At 37.3% G+C, this 17,664-nt stretch overlaps 1 protein-coding gene across 4 annotated transcripts in view; it reads left to right on the forward strand.

Annotated features, from left to right (window-relative positions):
* Positions 1-17,664, forward strand: part of DMXL2 (Dmx like 2) — a 159,587-nt gene that overhangs the window by 87,937 nt on the left and 53,986 nt on the right. For all 4 annotated transcript variants that reach the window (XM_030318191.2, XM_030318193.2, XM_030318192.2 and 1 more), the window contains exons 14-15: positions 10,644-10,733; positions 12,861-12,978. In XM_030318191.2, coding sequence (XP_030174051.1) covers positions 10,644-10,733; positions 12,861-12,978 — 208 coding nt within the window. The remainder of the gene's footprint in view (positions 1-10,643; positions 10,734-12,860; positions 12,979-17,664) is intronic.

Here is a 17,664-nt window from a genome sequence, read left to right on the forward strand (position 1 = left end):
GGAAGTATATTGAAAAATAATTGCTGTTAATTAGGTATGGTGAGACAACTATAAAAGAATCTAGGGGGAATTGTAAAACCAAAAAACTGCACTCATTTCTTTGTAGGTATCTTTCCGTTGTTACTTCAGTTCATAAAGAACTGAAAAAGACATAGCCACGGCCTTACAGGAGGGGTTATGCAAGAAAGACGAAAGACATTTAATTCCTATTAGCAGACGCATGTACTTAAAGGCCTTCACTCTACACCAAAATACCAGTTAGTTCATGTGCATTTATGTTTTGAATAAAACAAAATATTGAAGGTATATATGTATCATTTTAAAATGATTCTCTGGGTTAAGCAACCTTGTTGAGTAATTAGTCATCTCTCTCTCAATTGTATGGGATAAGAAGGCGTATCCTGTGCATGGAAGGAACAGTTAATTCAGATGGTGGTGGTTAGGGAAGAGTTTCTAGTGGAGAGGACACCTGACATGAGACTTACTGAAGGTATGAATTGAAAGTGAAGGAGGAATGACCCAGCAATAGCACTGCTAGGAATTTACCCAAGGGATACAGGAGTGCTGTTGCATAGGGGCACATGTACCCCAATGTTTATAGCAGCACTCTCAACAATAACCAAATTATGAAAAGAGCCTAAATGTCCATCAACTGATGAATGGATAAAGAAATTGTGGTTTATATATACAATGGAATACTACTTGGCAGTGAGAAAGAATGAAATATGGTCTTTTTAGCAACGTGGATGGAACTGGAGAGTGTTATACTAAGTGAAATAAGTCATACAGAGAAAGACAGATACCATATGTTTTCACTCTTATGTGGATCCTGAGAAACTTAACAGAAGACCATGGGGGAGGGGAAGGGGAAAAAAAAGGGAGGAAGGCAAACCATAAGAGACTCTTAAAAACTGAGAACAGTCTGAGGGTTGATGGGGGGTGGGAGGGAGGGGAAAGTGGGTGATGGGCATTGAGGAGGGCACCTGTTGGGATGAGCACTGGGTGTTGTATGGAAACCAGTTTGTCAATAAATTTCATATTAAAAAAAAAAGTCAAGGAGGAAAAGAATATTCTAGGTGGAAGGAACAGCCATTAAGAAGAAACAGGTATAATAAGTATAAGAAAATAGAAGAAGTATAAGAAAGTGCATGATAAACTATAAGTATTTTATTATGCCTTGCCTATTACAGCCATAGCATTGAGTGTAAATGGCTGTCGGAAGTAGATGAGATTGGATAGGAAGGTACAGGCTAGATTGTGGAAAAAATATATTTATTTATGATTACACCCTGCTTTCTTTTTCCTCCCTCCCATTTAATTTACCATATTTACCATTTTTAAGTGTATAGTTCCATAGTGTTAAGTATATTCATTGTTGTTCAACAGATACTAGAACTGTTCTACAACTCTAGAACTTTGAAGTGTTTTTTCTTCAGCTTTATTGAGGTATAATTGACAAATAAAATTGTACATTGTGATGATTTGATAGAAGTTTGTCTTACAACACTGATACTCAGTATTCATTAAACTTTAATTCTTTTTCCCTCTTCTCCCACCAGCCTTTGGTAACCACCTTTCTACTTTGTTTCTGTGATGTTCACTACTTTAGGCACTTCATATGAATGGTATAATACAGTATTTGTCCTTTTGTGATTGGCTTATTTTGCTTGGTATAATGTCCCCTAGGTTTATCCACATTGTAGCAAGTGACAAGATCTTTTTAAAGGCTGCATAATATTCCATTGTATGTATATACCACAGTTTCTTTACTCTTTCACCCGTCATGGACATCTGGATTGCTTCTGTCTCTTTGACTCTTGTGAATAACACTGTGATGAACATAGATATGCAAATATCTCTTCGTGATTCTGCTTTGAATTTTGGGGGGTATACGCCCAGAAGTAGGATTGCTGGATCAGTCAGTAATTCTGTTTTTAATTTTATGAGAACCTCCCTACTGTATTACATAGTGGTACACCATTTTACATTCCCATAAGCAGTGCACAAGGGTTCCAACTTCTCTGCATCCACTCCCACACTTATTTTCTATTCTTTTGATAGTGGCTGTTCTGATGGGTATGAGGTGATATCTCATTGTGGTTTTGATTTGCATTTCCCTGATGATTAATGATGTTGAGTACCTTTTCTTGTGCTTATTGGCCACTTGTATATCTTTGGATAAGGTCTGTTCAGGTCTTTTGCCTATTTTGGCTTTTTTGTTGTTGTTGAGTTGTAGAAGTTCTTATGTGTCCTGGATGTTAACCCTTTATCAGATGTAAGATTTCTACTTAATTCTTTGATTCTGTAGGTTGCCTTTTTACTCTGTTGATTGTTTCCCTTGACAGGCAGAAGTTTTTAAGTGTGTTTTTTATTTTGTTCCCTGTGCTTTTGATGTCATATCCAAGAAATCATTGACAGAACCAATATCCTTTCCCCATGTTATCATGAATTTTAGGATTTTTTTTTCAATTTCTACAAAATATGTCAGCAATTCCATTGAATATGTTGACTGGTAGTATGGACATTTCAACAATATTAAGTCTTATAATCCACAGCATGAGATATCTTTCCATTTATTTATATCTTTTATTATTTTTCTTAGGAATGGTCTGTAGTTTTCAGTGTATAAGTTTTTCTTAAGTTTATTTATTTTGAGAGAGCATGATTGGGGGCGGGGCAGAGAGAGAGAGGGAGAGAGAATCCCAAGCAGGCTCTGTGCTATCAGTGCAGAGCTCAATGTGGGGCTTGAACTCCTGAACCATGAGATCATGACCTGAGCTGAAATTGAGAGTCAGACATTCAACTGACTGAACCACCCAGGTGCTCCTTCAGTGTATAAGTCTTTCATCTCTTTTTTTCAGTTTCTTCTTAATTTTTTTTTATCCTTTTTATCCTTTTTGATGCTCTACTAAATGAGATTGTTAATTCCCTTTTTGGATTTGTCATTGTTAATGTATAGAAACAGACTTGATTTTTTGAATAAAAAAACTTTGCTGAATTCAGTTCTAACAGTTCTTTTGTAGAATTTTTAAGGTTTTCTACAGATCATGTCATCTGCAAACAGATAATTTTATGTCTTTTCTAATTTTTCTGCTTTTTATTTTTTATTTTTTGTCTAATTGTTCTGGCTAGAACTTCCAGTCTGTGTTGAGTAGTAGTGGTGAAAGTGGGCATTCTTGCTTTGTTCCTGATTTTAGAGAAAAAACTCTCAGTCTCTTCCCATTGAGTATGACCTTATCTTTGGGCTTTTCATATATGTCTTTTATTATATGTAGGTAGTTTCTTTCTGTTCATAGTTTGTTGAATGTTTTTTTCATGAAAGCATGTTGAATTTTTTCACTGTTAAGTCTGTGTCTCTGTGGGGGGAAGGTGGTCTAAGACTTCCTATTCCACTATTTGCTGATGTTACCTTCCCATTATGCCCTGCTTTCTTACAGTCTGTTCTCAACAGAGAAGTCAGAATGGTATTTTAAAATTTTTTTTTTCCAACGTTTATTTATTTTTGGGACAGAGAGAGACAGAGCATGAACGGGGGAGGGGCAGAGAGAGAGGGAGACACAGAATCGGAAACAGGCTCCAGGCTCTGAGCCATCAGCCCAGAGCCCGACGCGGGGCTCGAACTCACGGACCGCGAGATCGTGACCTGGCTGAAGTCGGACGCTTAACCGACTGCGCCACCCAGGTGCCCCCAGAATGGTATTTTTAAAGTGTAATTTGGATCATGTCACTCTTTTAAGCCAGTGTCTACAGTGATCTGTAATACTGTACAGTGTCTGCCTCTTACCTCTTATCCTACCTTCCTTCATTTCTCTGATACTGTGTTTTTCTACTTTTCCTCTACTTCATGTTGGCTTCAGCCACACCAGTCTCTTTACTGGTCCTGGAACATGGCCAACACTCTCTCATCTAAGTGTCTTTTACTTACTGTTCTCCTTGCCTGGAATATTCTTCACTCAGATAACACATGGTTGTGTTCTTGCCTCCTTTCAGTCTTTAGTCAAGGGAGGCCTTCCTGACCACCCCTGTCCACTACTTCCTGTCCACTTTACCACTTTATTTTCCCCTTGGCACTTAGTACTATTTCACAGTTTGTGTACTTTCGTATTTGTGTGCTCTTTGTCTTCTTTTGAATGTAAGATAAGGCAGTGCTGTATTCCCAGTGCCTGATATCTGATAAGCACTCTTTTTTTTTTTTTTTTAATTTTTTTTTTTTTCAACGTTTATTTATTTTTGGGACAGAGAGAGACAGAGCATGAACGGGGGAGGGGCAGAGAGAGAGGGAGACACAGAATCGGAAGCAGGCTCCAGGCTCTGAGCCATCAGCCCAGAGCCCGACGCGGGGCTCGAACTCACGGACCGCAAGATCGTGACCTGGCTGAAGTCGGACGCTTAACCGACTGCGCCACCCAGGCGCCCCTGATAAGCACTCTTTAGATACTTGTTGAGTTGATGAATGAGTTAATGAATATCACACTGAAGAGTTTTATTACCTTGTGAAGACAATGGGAAGCTGTTCTACCAATGTGTACTTGATCAGTGCAGTATATGATACAGGTTTTCTCCATCCTCTTTTTCTTTCTTCTATCAAAATCTTCACTATTTTGAACTGGTATCTAGTTATTTTGATTTGTGCACTTTTTATTATTGCAGAAATTGAATGGTTTTCATATTTTTATTGGCTGTTGTGTTTTGTTTTGAATTGCTTGTTCATGTTCTTTGTGGGATCATAGTATTTAAATTGAGAAGGAAGACCATACTAAGTCGGAGAAGCTACACAAAGATCTTTTGCATTTTATGGAGAAGAACACATTGGTAAGGGTTGCACTTTTTCAGGGAGAGACAATCAGTACCACTTCGTTTTAGTCTCTATGTCATTCACTCAGAGCCTAGGTGGGAAACAGATGACACACAAAGGTTTAACTGAGGAGAGTTTAATGAAAGAACTCCTTACAGAGCTGAGCACATGGTGATAATAAAGCACTCAGAGTCTGGTAACAGGATGAAGCCATTATTACCCTGTGGTAGTAAAGATGTTCCCAAAGATGTTCACATGCTAATCCCCAGAACCTGCAAATATGTTACCTCACATGGCCAAAGAGACTTTGCAGATGTAAATAAATTAAGGACCTTGAAATGTGGAAATTATCCTGGATTATTTTGGTAGGCCCAGTCTCATGAGTCCTTGAAAGCACGAGAACCTTTCTTGGCTGTGGTCAAAGAGAGATGTGACAAAAGAAGAATGGTCGGAGAGATGATATTACTGGTTTTGGGGAAGGAGAGAGGGGGCCATGAGCCAAAGAATAGGGATAACCTCTAGAAGTTGGAAAAGGCAAGGAAATCAAACTCTCCCCTAGAGCTTCCAGAAAGGAATGCAGCCCTGCTGGCAAGTTGATGTTCAACGAGACCCCTGTCAGACTTCTGGCCTACAGAACTGTAAGATATTACAGTTGTGTTGCTTTAAGCTATGAAGGGTGTGGTAATTTTTTGCAGTGGCAATAGAAAAATGTATCTCTATGCCTGAAGGGATAAGAAGAGCAATAACAGTGTACCAAAGCCTGGTGAGAGCTAATGCCGTGGAAAAGGAGCTGCCTGTTGGGAGAGGTGGCCACACAGGAACACAGCTACTGCCAGAACTGTGGGGGAGCAAGGGGGATAAATGCCCCAACTTCTCTTTCTCTTTTCTCTGCAGTCTCTGACCGGTCCCTCCCATTGACCGAATTCAGCCTGAAGCTGAAGCGGGGTTGGGAACTAGGTGATACGGTCCTGAAGTCAACCTGTTGGAGCACAGAATAAGGCAGACAAGGGTGGAGAATACACCAAGGTTTAGATGCAGATAAAGAATAGCCAGCAAAGATGCCCTTTAGCATCTATTGCTATTCTTTATTTAGATGAAGAAACTTTTATCTCCAGCACCGGGAAACACAAATTCTGGTTTGGCATTGTATCATTGTGTAATGATGCAATGTGTAATGATGTAATGTACTTGCAGTCCTACTTGGGACCTGAATTGATGTTGTCCTACTATCAGTCCTCATCACAGCAGAGAAATCAGGGAAAAAGAAACAACACGAAGGAAAGCTGTCATAACCCCTGCTTCCATAGATAGTCACAGAGCCTAAATTTGAGAATCGCAGTCTCCTCACACCACCAAATTCCACGTTCCCTTACACTTTTGTCAGCACCTTGGGTGTTTGCCTTTTTTTTTTTTTCTTTTTAAACCTGGTGGAGTGGCCCAAATGTTAGCGTTCTCATTTTCATTGAGTAGATACCCATAGTGGAATTACTAGATCATGTGGTTTTAGTGCTGTGTTTTAATGCAAAAAAATTCAATGATGAACAGAATGACAAAATTTTTAAATAAAGACAAATCCTACGGTACCATGATGAGCCTCGTTGGAGCCTGGGGCAAAAGGAAGAATGTGCACTCTATAAACGTTTCTGTAATTTTTCAATGGTTAATTTTTTCCCAGAACATTAAAGTAGTTGAAAAGTATTGAAAGTTGGAAGTAAGTATAGGGAAATTCACAATATTATTTTAAGTTTAAATATTTTATTTATGCCCCAAACAATTTATTATACTCTTACCTTTCTGGCTTTAACAAAACAAACACTTCAATAATCTGATCAAAATTTACTTCTTTGCTAATCCAGTTTTCAACTGAGATTTGTCAGATATAATAAGAGAAAGTAACTTTGAAAGTATGCTTGATGAGTGTAAATGAGAGATATGAATATAGTTCCTGAACCTGAAAGTGAATTTTAAAAAAGGGACAAATTAGAAATGTATGAGGGGCACCTAGATGGCTCAGTCAGTTAAGTGACTCTTGATTTCAACTCAGGTCATGATCTTGTGGTTTGTGAATTTGATCCCCACATACAGCTCCATTCTGAGTGGGGAACCTACTTAGGATTCTCTCTTTCCCTCCCACGCTCGTTCTGTCTGTCTCTCTCTTTCAAAATAAACTTTAAAAAAAATGTATGAGTTAACAGATGTGTTATTATTATTGGAAAAAGAGCCTATCAAGTAAAAATTAAGGAGATTGTGGGATTCTTTCTTAGTTTCTGACTGCTGATACAACAAATAACTACCATCAAATCGGTGGTTTTAAAACAATACTTTTATTATCTTACAGTTTTGGAGGTCAGACATCCTAAAACCCAGGTGTTGGCAGGGCCATATTCCCTCTGGAGGTTCTAGAGGAGAATCCTTTTTCTTGCTCTTTCCAGCTTCTAGAGGCCCCTATATCTCCTGGCTCATGGCTCCTTCCTCCTTTTTAAAGTTAGGAGCGTAGCATCTTCAAATCTCTCTTTCTCTGGCCTTGCTGCTTCTGTCACATCTTTCTCTGAATCTGACCACACTTCCTCCCTCTCATAAGGACCATTATGGTTATAGTGGGCCCTTCTACCTCTAATTCAAGATCATGTCCTCATCTCCAGATCCTCAATTTAATGACACCTACAAAATCTCTTTTGTCATGTAAAGTAACATATTCATGCGTTCTGGGAATTAGGATGTGGACATTTTGGGGGGCCATTATTTTGACTACCACAGTACAAATTAGTGCAAATACTAATTTCACGTTCAAAATGGAGGTATGAAAATTAACTGAAGTGCTTTAGATCTTGAAGTTTTAACTGGAAAAAGTTACATTATATAGATAATCTTGTTTACAAAATGCTTGGCTCATATATGTTTTGATAGTTTAAGACTTAGGGAAATTTTGTCTGAAATAGTTTTAAGTGTCATGCAGTGTCCATAATTTATAATATAAAATCAACATTGTTGATTGGATCTTCTAAAACTGACTCACAAATTTTGCTTAGTGCAGTCTTACTCACATTTGGAAATGTACTTGAGAACTTAAAGAAAATAATACTGGTCACAAAGTTGTCCTGCAAAAGAAGTTTCAGTAAGTTGAAGTTAATTAAAAATCATTGAAGATTGTCTCTTGGTCAAGAGACTATCAAATAAGTTGTCTGTTTTGAAAACAAGATAAGCAAAAAGTAGATTTTAAAAAAATTGATAAGTTTGCTGCCATTAAAGCCAGGAAAATAAAATAATATTCTTTTGGGATAAATAAATTTAAATTTAAAATAATGTGAATTTTAATGTACCTACTTTTCAGTAGTTTTCAACCACCTTAATGTTCTAGAAAAAAATTAACCATTTAAAAAATACATAAAAACATGTGTGTGAAGTTTTGCTTTTATCTCAGGCTCTAATATGGCTCATCAAGGCACTTTTTTTTTTTTTTAAGTAATCTCTACACCTAATGTGGGGCATGAACTCATGACCCCAAGATCAAGAGATGGTTGCACGCTTTTCTGACTGAGCCAGTCAGACACCTCATGACACTATTGAATGCTGTATTTAAAATTTTGATACTTGAGGGGCGCCTGGGTGGCGCAGTCGGTTGAGCATCCGACTTCAGCCAGGTCACGATCTCGCGGTCCGGGAGTTCAAGCCCCGCGTCAGGCTCTGGGCTGATGGCTCGGAGCCTGGAGCCTGTTTCCGATTCTGTGTCTCCCTCTCTCTCTGCCCCTCCCCCGTTCATGCTCTGTCTCTCTCTGTCCCAAAAATAAATAAAAAATGTTGAAAAAAAATTTTTGATATTTGATTCATTTTGAATTTTTTTGCATTGATTTTGATTTAAAAATCATTTAAGATATTATTTATCTTGATTATTGAGTTTTTGGCACCCCATCTTAAATTTTGTATCCAGGGTGAGTATTTTCACTCACTTTATCCTAATTCTGGTTCTATCTTCTGCGTAAAATGGGTTCCTTTGTTGGAGGTGGGGTAGGATCCTGTAGTGTTAAATAAGGCATTTGTTAAGGCCATTAGTTATAGTGCCAGGAGAAGAGTTGTTTGCAGGCAAGGCAAATCCTTTGCTGGAATGGGTATCCCTACCAGGGGATTACAGCCTTGGCTGCATGTCAGAAGCACCTGAGGAGCTTATAAAATGCCTGATGCTCAGATTGTACCCTAGACCAATACATCAATCTGTGTGCGTGGGACCTAAGTATCAATGGTTGTTAAAGTTCTTCAGGTGATTCAGTGTGCAGCCAAGGCTGAGAACTGTTGGTTTACATCAGTATTTATTAAACTTCAGCATGTACACAAATCATCTAGAGATTGTACATGAGATTAAAATGCAGATATATTCACTTCAGAGCCTGAGAGTTGCATTTATAAAAAGCTTCTGGATGCTGCTATCGTTGCTGGTCCATTGACCACACTTGAGTAGCAAAGATTCATGGTGTATTAGAAATAGTCCCGTGTTTTAACCTCACCACCTGTAGGCATCCAGATTTCAGTGAACAAACCCAGCCAACTGTTAACACCACTTGCAGGTGTCTGAGCTAACACTTTAAATACTGAATCTTGGGTGAAGGTACTTGTAACAATAAATTCAGCCCTACCCAACCACCACGTATCTTGTCCTTCTTGGTCTAATAACCCTAGAATCTGTTCCCATACATGGTTTCTGGAATCCTGCTGACAAGAAAGATCCTACAGCTCCAGAGTATGTGCTGTTTTCCCAGAGCCAATCTTGTATAAATGTCCCTAGGCTAAGCTGGGATCTAACCCCTCTTCGTGGCCTGGAGGTGGTAAGAAGTAATAGAGGTGATTGATACTAAGGAGATTGGGCAGTTCCTTGTGAGGCAACTGCTTCAGGTGAAGTTACTGAAAGGTTTTTATGCAAGAGAAGCTTGATTGGAAGAAGGGAAAAGGGACTGTTTTTTTCAGCACAAGGGTTTTGGAGTTTGGGGGTCCAAAGTTAGGCTTCCTGTGTTAGTTCGAACATCCTCATCTCAAGGCAGAGTCTCACTTCTCAGCCATTGCCCTTACCTTCTAACTGGCAGAATTGTACTTTTATTTTTTTAAGTTTTTAAAAATTTATTTATTTTGAGAGAACAAGCAGGGGAGGGGCAGAAGGGGGGGATGGAGGATCAGAAGCAGGTTCCGTGCTGATAGCAGAGAGCCTGTTGTGGGGCTCGAACTCACAAACTGAGATCATGATCTGAGCCAAAGTCGGACACTGAACCGACTGAGCCATTCAGGTGCTCCTAATTTTTAAAAATATTTATTTATTTCGAGAGAGAGACTGAGAGAGAGCAGGGGAGGAGCAGAGAGAGAGAGAGAGAGAGGGAGAGGGAGAGTATCCCATGCAGTCTCCATGCCTAGTGTGGGGCCAGACATGGGGCTTGATTCAGTGACCCTGGGATCATGACCTGAGTCAAAATTGAGAGTCAGATGCTCAACCTACTGAGCCACCCAGGTGCCCCCAGACTTTAAATGGTATTGCAGATCTGCAAACCATACACATGGGCATTGGGCCAGACCCTCAGCCATGTCCGTCTTGAAGCTTTAAGACAGCAAAATGAGACATGTTGAAAGAACTGGATGCCTTGAAGTTAAGCACTATTTAGGTAAACACTATAGATTTTTCTAATTGGTTTGTTAATGTTAAACATGAGAATAAGATTGAATATAGAAGTTTGAAATATTTCTTTGAATGTATGAATTGCCATTGCCAGTAAGTGAATATTTAGAGGATCCCTCAATGTCTGAGATGCTATATCATATTGACAGATTCATGCATTGTTGATCATTAACATTTTGTGTTTTTTGTTTACAGAAACTTATTGGAGAAGTGTTTAATATTGTGAGCCAACAGTCTACTGCTCGACCTGGCTGCATTATTGAACTTGATGCAATAACCAACCAAGTAAAAACATGCTTGTGAATTGGGGATATTAATATACTTCATCCCAGAATGCTTTATTTGCATCTATTTCATTCTCAGAATTTTCTTGTTTAGTACTAAATGTAGCCAGCTTCTCTTGATTTCCATAATGAAAATCTAATGATTTAGGAATTACTCTCCAGTTGAATTGTACCTGTAGCCCTATTTCCTATTTAAAGGTCATTTGATTGAGTGAGGGAAACCATGAAGGAAAATACAGTACAGCTGCATAGGAGCTTGGTTAGTGGTTTCTCTTTGTATTATTACTCATTTCAGCTCAGTTGATAGTTTCAGCTTTAGAGTGTTGGCCTTGTTAGGCTGAATGTTAGATATTTTATATCCAGTAGAATGCAGATGAAAGTATACATGTACTTTCTAATCACAGTCTTTTGTGTAGTCACTGTTCTTCCCAGCTACTATCTAGGAAAGAGGGAGAACCCTTCTCCCTACAGCCACTTTGTAAATTCCTTTCTAGCCCTTAGGATATTTGTTTCTTCAGGATCATGTTGATGGACTAAGGGATAGAACTAATATATTCATTCTAAATAGGAAAAAAAAAAGATTTTTTTGGTGAGGAAGTTAGCAATATTTTCAAACAAGGAAATGAGGAATGAGCTAATCATATTTAAAAATAAATATAGTTATGTTGTTATTTTTTCCATGATGCCTTGCGTATTCTGTTGGGGAAAATGTAGTAATTTCCAGCAATGAAGAGAAACTATCATGCCAGCTCTTGGCAACAGAAATGTGGCTGCCAGACTCAAATTACTAATGCCTTCAAGGAGGTCCTTAACCTGTGATTTCCTTTTTCTCTCCTCCATAGAGGTATAGGAGAAGAGTGGATTGTCTTCATTCCCATAAAGGTCTTAATTTTTAAAGGACTGGGTGTTAAAGTCATCTCCCACTTTAGCTCCTTCTCTTCGGGGGCCACTCTCACTTAGCATTATGCTTTTTACTTCATACCTGTTCAAGATTTTTTCCCCTCTAGTTGTGGTTATCTTTAACACAATGGCTGGTAAACAGCAAGCACTGATAAATGGCTTAGGCTTATAAATTACAAAGTTTAAAACTCATTCTAGGTGTGGGCCCAATGTGCTGTATGATTTTTATATCCATGAAGACGTCACCCTTCCCTTTTCATTTATTTTTTTTTTCCTTTGGGGCGGTTACCTTTTGTTTTTATTATAAATGTGAAGGGATTTTTGGTTTCTATCTGGAGAGACATAAAAATACTATATAACTTTCATAAAAATTCTGTGGGTCAGCCTAATCTTACAGTTCTTTTATTTCTGTGTACTTTGCAAGGAGGTTGATTTCCTTTATTCTGTAAGATTTAGCCCACAAGGAAGATTCATTCCTTCCTTGAAATCTGTGGCTTAGTCATCCAATTATCTTGACACACTTCCATAATAAGATTTTGTTTGGATTTAGTCTTTCCTTGAATTTCAGCTCACTTTTGTGATTATAAGGAGCCATTTGTGATTATTTTTATCTTTTTTTCTGTATTGTTCAAAACCACGTTTAGCATAGCAGTAGCAGCTCACAGTGATGTGTCATCCCTCCTTTTAGAAATCCTAGTTACCTACATGTAGCTACATTAATCCAGAGATGTGTCACTCAGCTGCCTGTTATAGGGCCCCTCATAATTCCCTCTAGACAGACTGGGAATGCTTTGAGGATTTATTTGGGTTCTCAAGTGGAATTAGGAAAACCAAGTGAATCCTGTACCAGTTACCTTATTACATAGTCAGCATAGCCTTCTCCAGCCAGTCACAAGACCTGATATTTTTGAGTTCCCAATTGTATAGATCACTTATGGTTGTGTGTGTGTGTGTGTGTGTGTGTGTGTGTGCGCGTATTCAGAAGCAGATCTGTTCATTTCTTTTTATTATTCAATTCTGCTATGGGCTGTAGCATCTTTTAAAGCAATTTTCTCTGCCCAGGTGATTTAATGATTTTTTTCCTGTTGCTTTTTCCTTTCTAATTCATTAGTTAATAAAGAATAGAAATTGTTAGATTTATTTCTTATACATTAGTGTTCTTAGGAGATGAGGGGTGGAAGATAGGGAATTTCAATGATAAAACTTCATTTTTTTTTTATATTTGTAGTGTGGCTCAAATACACAGTTGCTTCATGTGTTTCAAGAAGACTTCATTATAGGATACAAACCGCATAAGGAAGATATGGAGAAAAAGGAAACAGAAATATTTTTTCAGCCATCACAAGGTACTTTTAAAAAATAGTCTTGACTTTGATACCTTAATATTAAAAAAAATCTCCAAATTTATATTGAGTGTGGATCTTTATATCGAAAGTCATCATTCATAATTTTTAGTAAATAATACCATGTGATTCTGTAAAAATTGCTTGTTTGTGAAGAAGGCATGTGAGTGAAAATTACATTTTTAAAGATAGTTTCATTGATGACCTAGATTTTGCCAAGAAAATGTTAGTTATGAAACCTAGTTTAACTGTTTTAAAAATTAATTTTAATTGTTCAATTCTACAAGTAAATTGTTTTGATTGGTAGTAAGTTCCCTGTGGTGTCTTAAGCAAACCATTTAATTTTAGTGTAAGTATTTTTTTTTAATTTTTTAATGTTTATTTATTTTTGAGAGAGAGAAAGACACAGAGTATGAGCAGGGGAGGGGCAGAGAGAGAGGGAGACACAGAATCTGAAGCAGACTCCAGGCTCTCATCTGTCAGCATACAGGCCGATGCAGGGCTCAAACTCACGAATGGTGAGATCACGACCTGAGCCAAATTTGGACCCTTAACTGACTGAGCCACCCAGGAGCCCCTTAGTGTAAGTTTTTAAAAGTCCCCAATAAATTGCTAGAGACCATTGATGAATATAGAATATAAGACATTGTTTTGTATGCTATATCAGGAACCTCAGATACACTGGGAATTAAAGGTACCACCTCATAATTTCCCCCTCTGATGTGTTGTATTTGTTTTTGTGTTTCGGAAGAAAGTAGTTTTCCATAAGAACTTTCAGGAATAGACCCCATATGATGTTTAGTTGAAACTTTATTATTTAGTTTAAAATGTTTCTTTTAAAAGTCAGAACTTTGTAATTATAAAACAGTCATGTTCTCTTTGAATGTAGAACGTATTTGAACATAGAACAAATAGAATGCTTTCTTTTTGAAAGAAGGAAAGACATATTCTACTTTAAGAATGCATTTTATATGATGAACATTCTTTTAGTTTACAAAAGGTTTCCAGATGTTTTATCTCATTTGGTTATAGATTGTAAGTATCTAAATGGACATATTTAATTTTCTTGGTATAGCTTGTATCACAGAAGTGTATATAGATATTTCAGTACAGTATTTCTACCAAATTTATACAGTTAAGTGCCTTTTCTTTAGTGAAAAATAAGAAAGAATGAATTTTTATCTTCTATGAGGCTTACCTTAAACATATCTTCACTGCTTACTAGTAATTTTTTTCCTTTTATGTATTTTGCTTTTTATTTGAATACTTTTCTTCTTGATAAAGTTATTAGTTGTCACATTGTTTTATTTCACTGTCACTAGGGCATAAAATTACTGCTTTATAGATTTAAAACGTGCTTTTCCATAGTATTTCACCTTTACAAAGATTTAAACTCTTTTATATGCTTTCCAACAGACCTAGGTACTGTTTATTGTTCTACTTCTAACAAGAAATTCATGCCAGTCTACTAGAAAATGCTTATAGAAAGTATTTTATTATAATATTTTTAATTGAAAGAGTTAAATTTAAAAATATTTTATTTCCCTCTTTTGACATTTCTTTATGTCATTGCAAAATTATGCCAAAGGATTTCCCAATGCCTTTCTTGGTTTTCCTTTAGATATTGTACAAAATTTCTTTGACATTCTTCTTGATTTTGAAGCTATTTTCTTAAAAGACTTAATAGGTAGACTTTCTTTTTTTCCTGCCCCTACCTTATTTTGTACTTTCTAAGTTTTAATTAAAATTTAATTTCTTTTAATTAAGAAAAATGCCTATTACAGACAAAAGTAGAGTGCATAGTCTAAAGATTTTAAGATTTTGTTGCACTTGCTTTACCTATCTTATTTTCTTTTCCTTTGTTCCTGAATATTTTATTTTATTGTATTTTTATAAGTTTTATTTATTTGTTTTGAGAGAGAGAGAGAGAGAGAGAGAGCGCGCGCACAAGCAGAGGAGGGGTAGGGAGAGATGGAGAGAGAGGATCCCTAGCAGGCTCCCTGCTGTCAGTGCAGAGCCCAATGGGGCTTGAACTCAGAAACCGTGAGATCATGACCTGAGCCAAAATCAAGAGTTGGATACTTGGACTGAGCCACCCAGGTGCCCCTTGAAACATTTTAAAACAAACCTAGTCATCATATTGTTTCACTCCTGTGTACTTCCATATGCATTTCTAAAAATGACCTTCTTACATGAGTGCTTTTATCACATTGGTAAATAACAAAATTCCTCAGAATTGTGTAATACCTAGCCCATGTTAACTTGATTCAGTTGTCTCAAAAATGTCAAAATTTATTTTTTAATTTGTTTGGATCTGTATCCAAACAAAGTTCACACATTGTATTTCATTTTTGAGAGTCTTTTAAACTAACGTGACCCCCCCCCCCCATTTATACTCTCATTATGCTACTTGATGTAGAGAAAGTTATTTTATAGCAATTTCTCTAAGTAGTTACTTGCGGTGTCATTCAAACTTTCTCCTGTAAAGTACAAATTACCTCTGTAGATTTGATTAGATCCAGGTTCAACTTCCTAGGTGAAGCTGTGTCCTTTATAGAAGGACATAAGAAAGAACATCACTTAGGATGTCTCATTTTTAGTGATGCTAAGATGCAGAAGATTCATATGATAGGTGATTCCAGTGTAATATTTGCCAGCAATCTGCTATATCATGGTTTCTTTTTCTTTTTTTTTTAATTTCTTTTTACATTTATTTATTTTTGAGAGACAAAGTGAGACAGAGCACAAGTGGGGGAGGGGTAGAGACAGAAGGAGACACTGAATCCTAAGCAGGCTCCAGGCTCTGAGCAAGCATTCAGCACAGAGCCTGACATGGGGCTCGAACCCACGAACTGCGAGATCATGACCTGAGTCGAAGTCGGTCACCCAACCGACTGAGCCACCCAGGTGTCCCTCTTTTTCTTTTTAAAAAATGTATATTTATTTATTTTGAGAGAGAGTGCCTGAACGAGCAGGGGAGGGGCAGGCAGCGAGAGAAGGAGAAGTCTCCCAAGCATGCACTGTACTCTCAATGCAGAGCCCAGTGCAGGGCTCAATCCCATGAACTGTGAGATCATGTCCTGAGCCAAAAGCAAAAGTTGGACATTCAGCCAACTGAGCCACCCAGACACCCTGTCTACTATATCATGGTTTCTTCCATTAGTGTTTTTTACTCCATTATTTCATTAAGGATTGCAAAGTTATGTTTTCCTAATCTTACCAGTTTTCATTTATTATCTGGAAAGTATTTGTAAAGAAAAGCTTTCCCTTATCAACTGAAGCTATTTGGTTACTTTGAAATACAGAGTTATTTTTAGGAAATGTAGGGTAAGTATTTAGCTCCTTCCCTTTAATTGGCAACTTCAGAGGAAGGAGTTTGTGCCTAAGTTATCAGCAGGTATTACTGATGAATATGATGTTGTTTGGTTCAAGTTGGTCCAAGTTTGTCCTGAGTCCTTTTGACACAATCTCATTGTTCTTGCTAGTTTACTTTCTTTCAGGCACCATAAGTCATCCTAAGCTCAGGTTACAGATATCCTTTGCAAAAATGGAGTCATCCCTCCAAACTGTTCTTTTTAATGAGGTGTGGTATTTAGAGACCACAATTAGAGCTCTAGCAGTGCTCGTTGAGTTGTCATTGAATGTCAGTGAGTTGTCATTATGGATTTTCTTTCTTTCTTTTTTATTTTATTTTAGAGAGAGAGAGAGGGAGAAAGAAAGGGAGAGAATCTTAGCCAGGCTCTATGCTTAGTGTGAAGCCTGACACAGGGCTCTGTCCCACAACCCTGGGATCATGACCTGAGCTAAAATCAAGAGTCAGATGCTCAACAGACTGAGCCACCCAGGCGCCCTGGGTTTTCATTTTTAAAGACAGTTTTTGCTCAATATCACTCATAAGCAAGGAAATACAAATCAAAACCATAATATCACCTCACACCTGTCAAAATGGCTAAAATCTAAAATACAAGAAATAACAAGTGTTGGCAAGGTTGTGGAGAAAAAGGAACCCTCATGCATTGTTAGTGGGAATGTAAACTGGCAGAGCCACTGTGGAAAAAGTATGAAAGTTCCTCAAAAAATTAAAAACAGAGCTAGCCTATGATGCAATAATCATACTACTGAGTATTTACAGAAAGAATATGAAAACACTGATTCAAAAGGATATATGCACCCCTATGTTTATCGCAGCATTATTTACAATAGCCAAGATATGGAAGCAACACAGATGTCCATTGATGATTGGATAAAGAGGATGTGGTATGTGTATGTATGTATATACACACATACATACACACATACATACACACACACAATAGAATATTTTTCAATCATGAAAAAGAATGAAATCTTGCTATTTCCAGCAATATGGTTGGCACTAGGAAGTATGGTGCTAAGTGAAATAAGCCAGTGAGAGAAAGACAAATAACATGTGATTTCACTCATAACTGGAATTTAAGAAACAAACTAACAAAGGGAAAAAAAGAGACAAACCAAAAAACAAACTCTTACCTATAGAAAATAGATGGTTACTAGAGAGGAGGTAGGTGGGAGGATTGGTGAAATAGGTAAAAGGATTAATAGTATGCTTATTTTGATGAGCACGGAGTATATATAGCGTTGTTGAATCAGTATATTGTACGCCTGAAACTAATGTAATATTATATGTTAACTACATTAGAAGAAAAAATA

Source organism: Lynx canadensis, chromosome B3, assembly GCF_007474595.2.
Source record: "Lynx canadensis isolate LIC74 chromosome B3, mLynCan4.pri.v2, whole genome shotgun sequence".
Lineage (NCBI taxonomy): Eukaryota > Metazoa > Chordata > Mammalia > Carnivora > Felidae > Lynx > Lynx canadensis.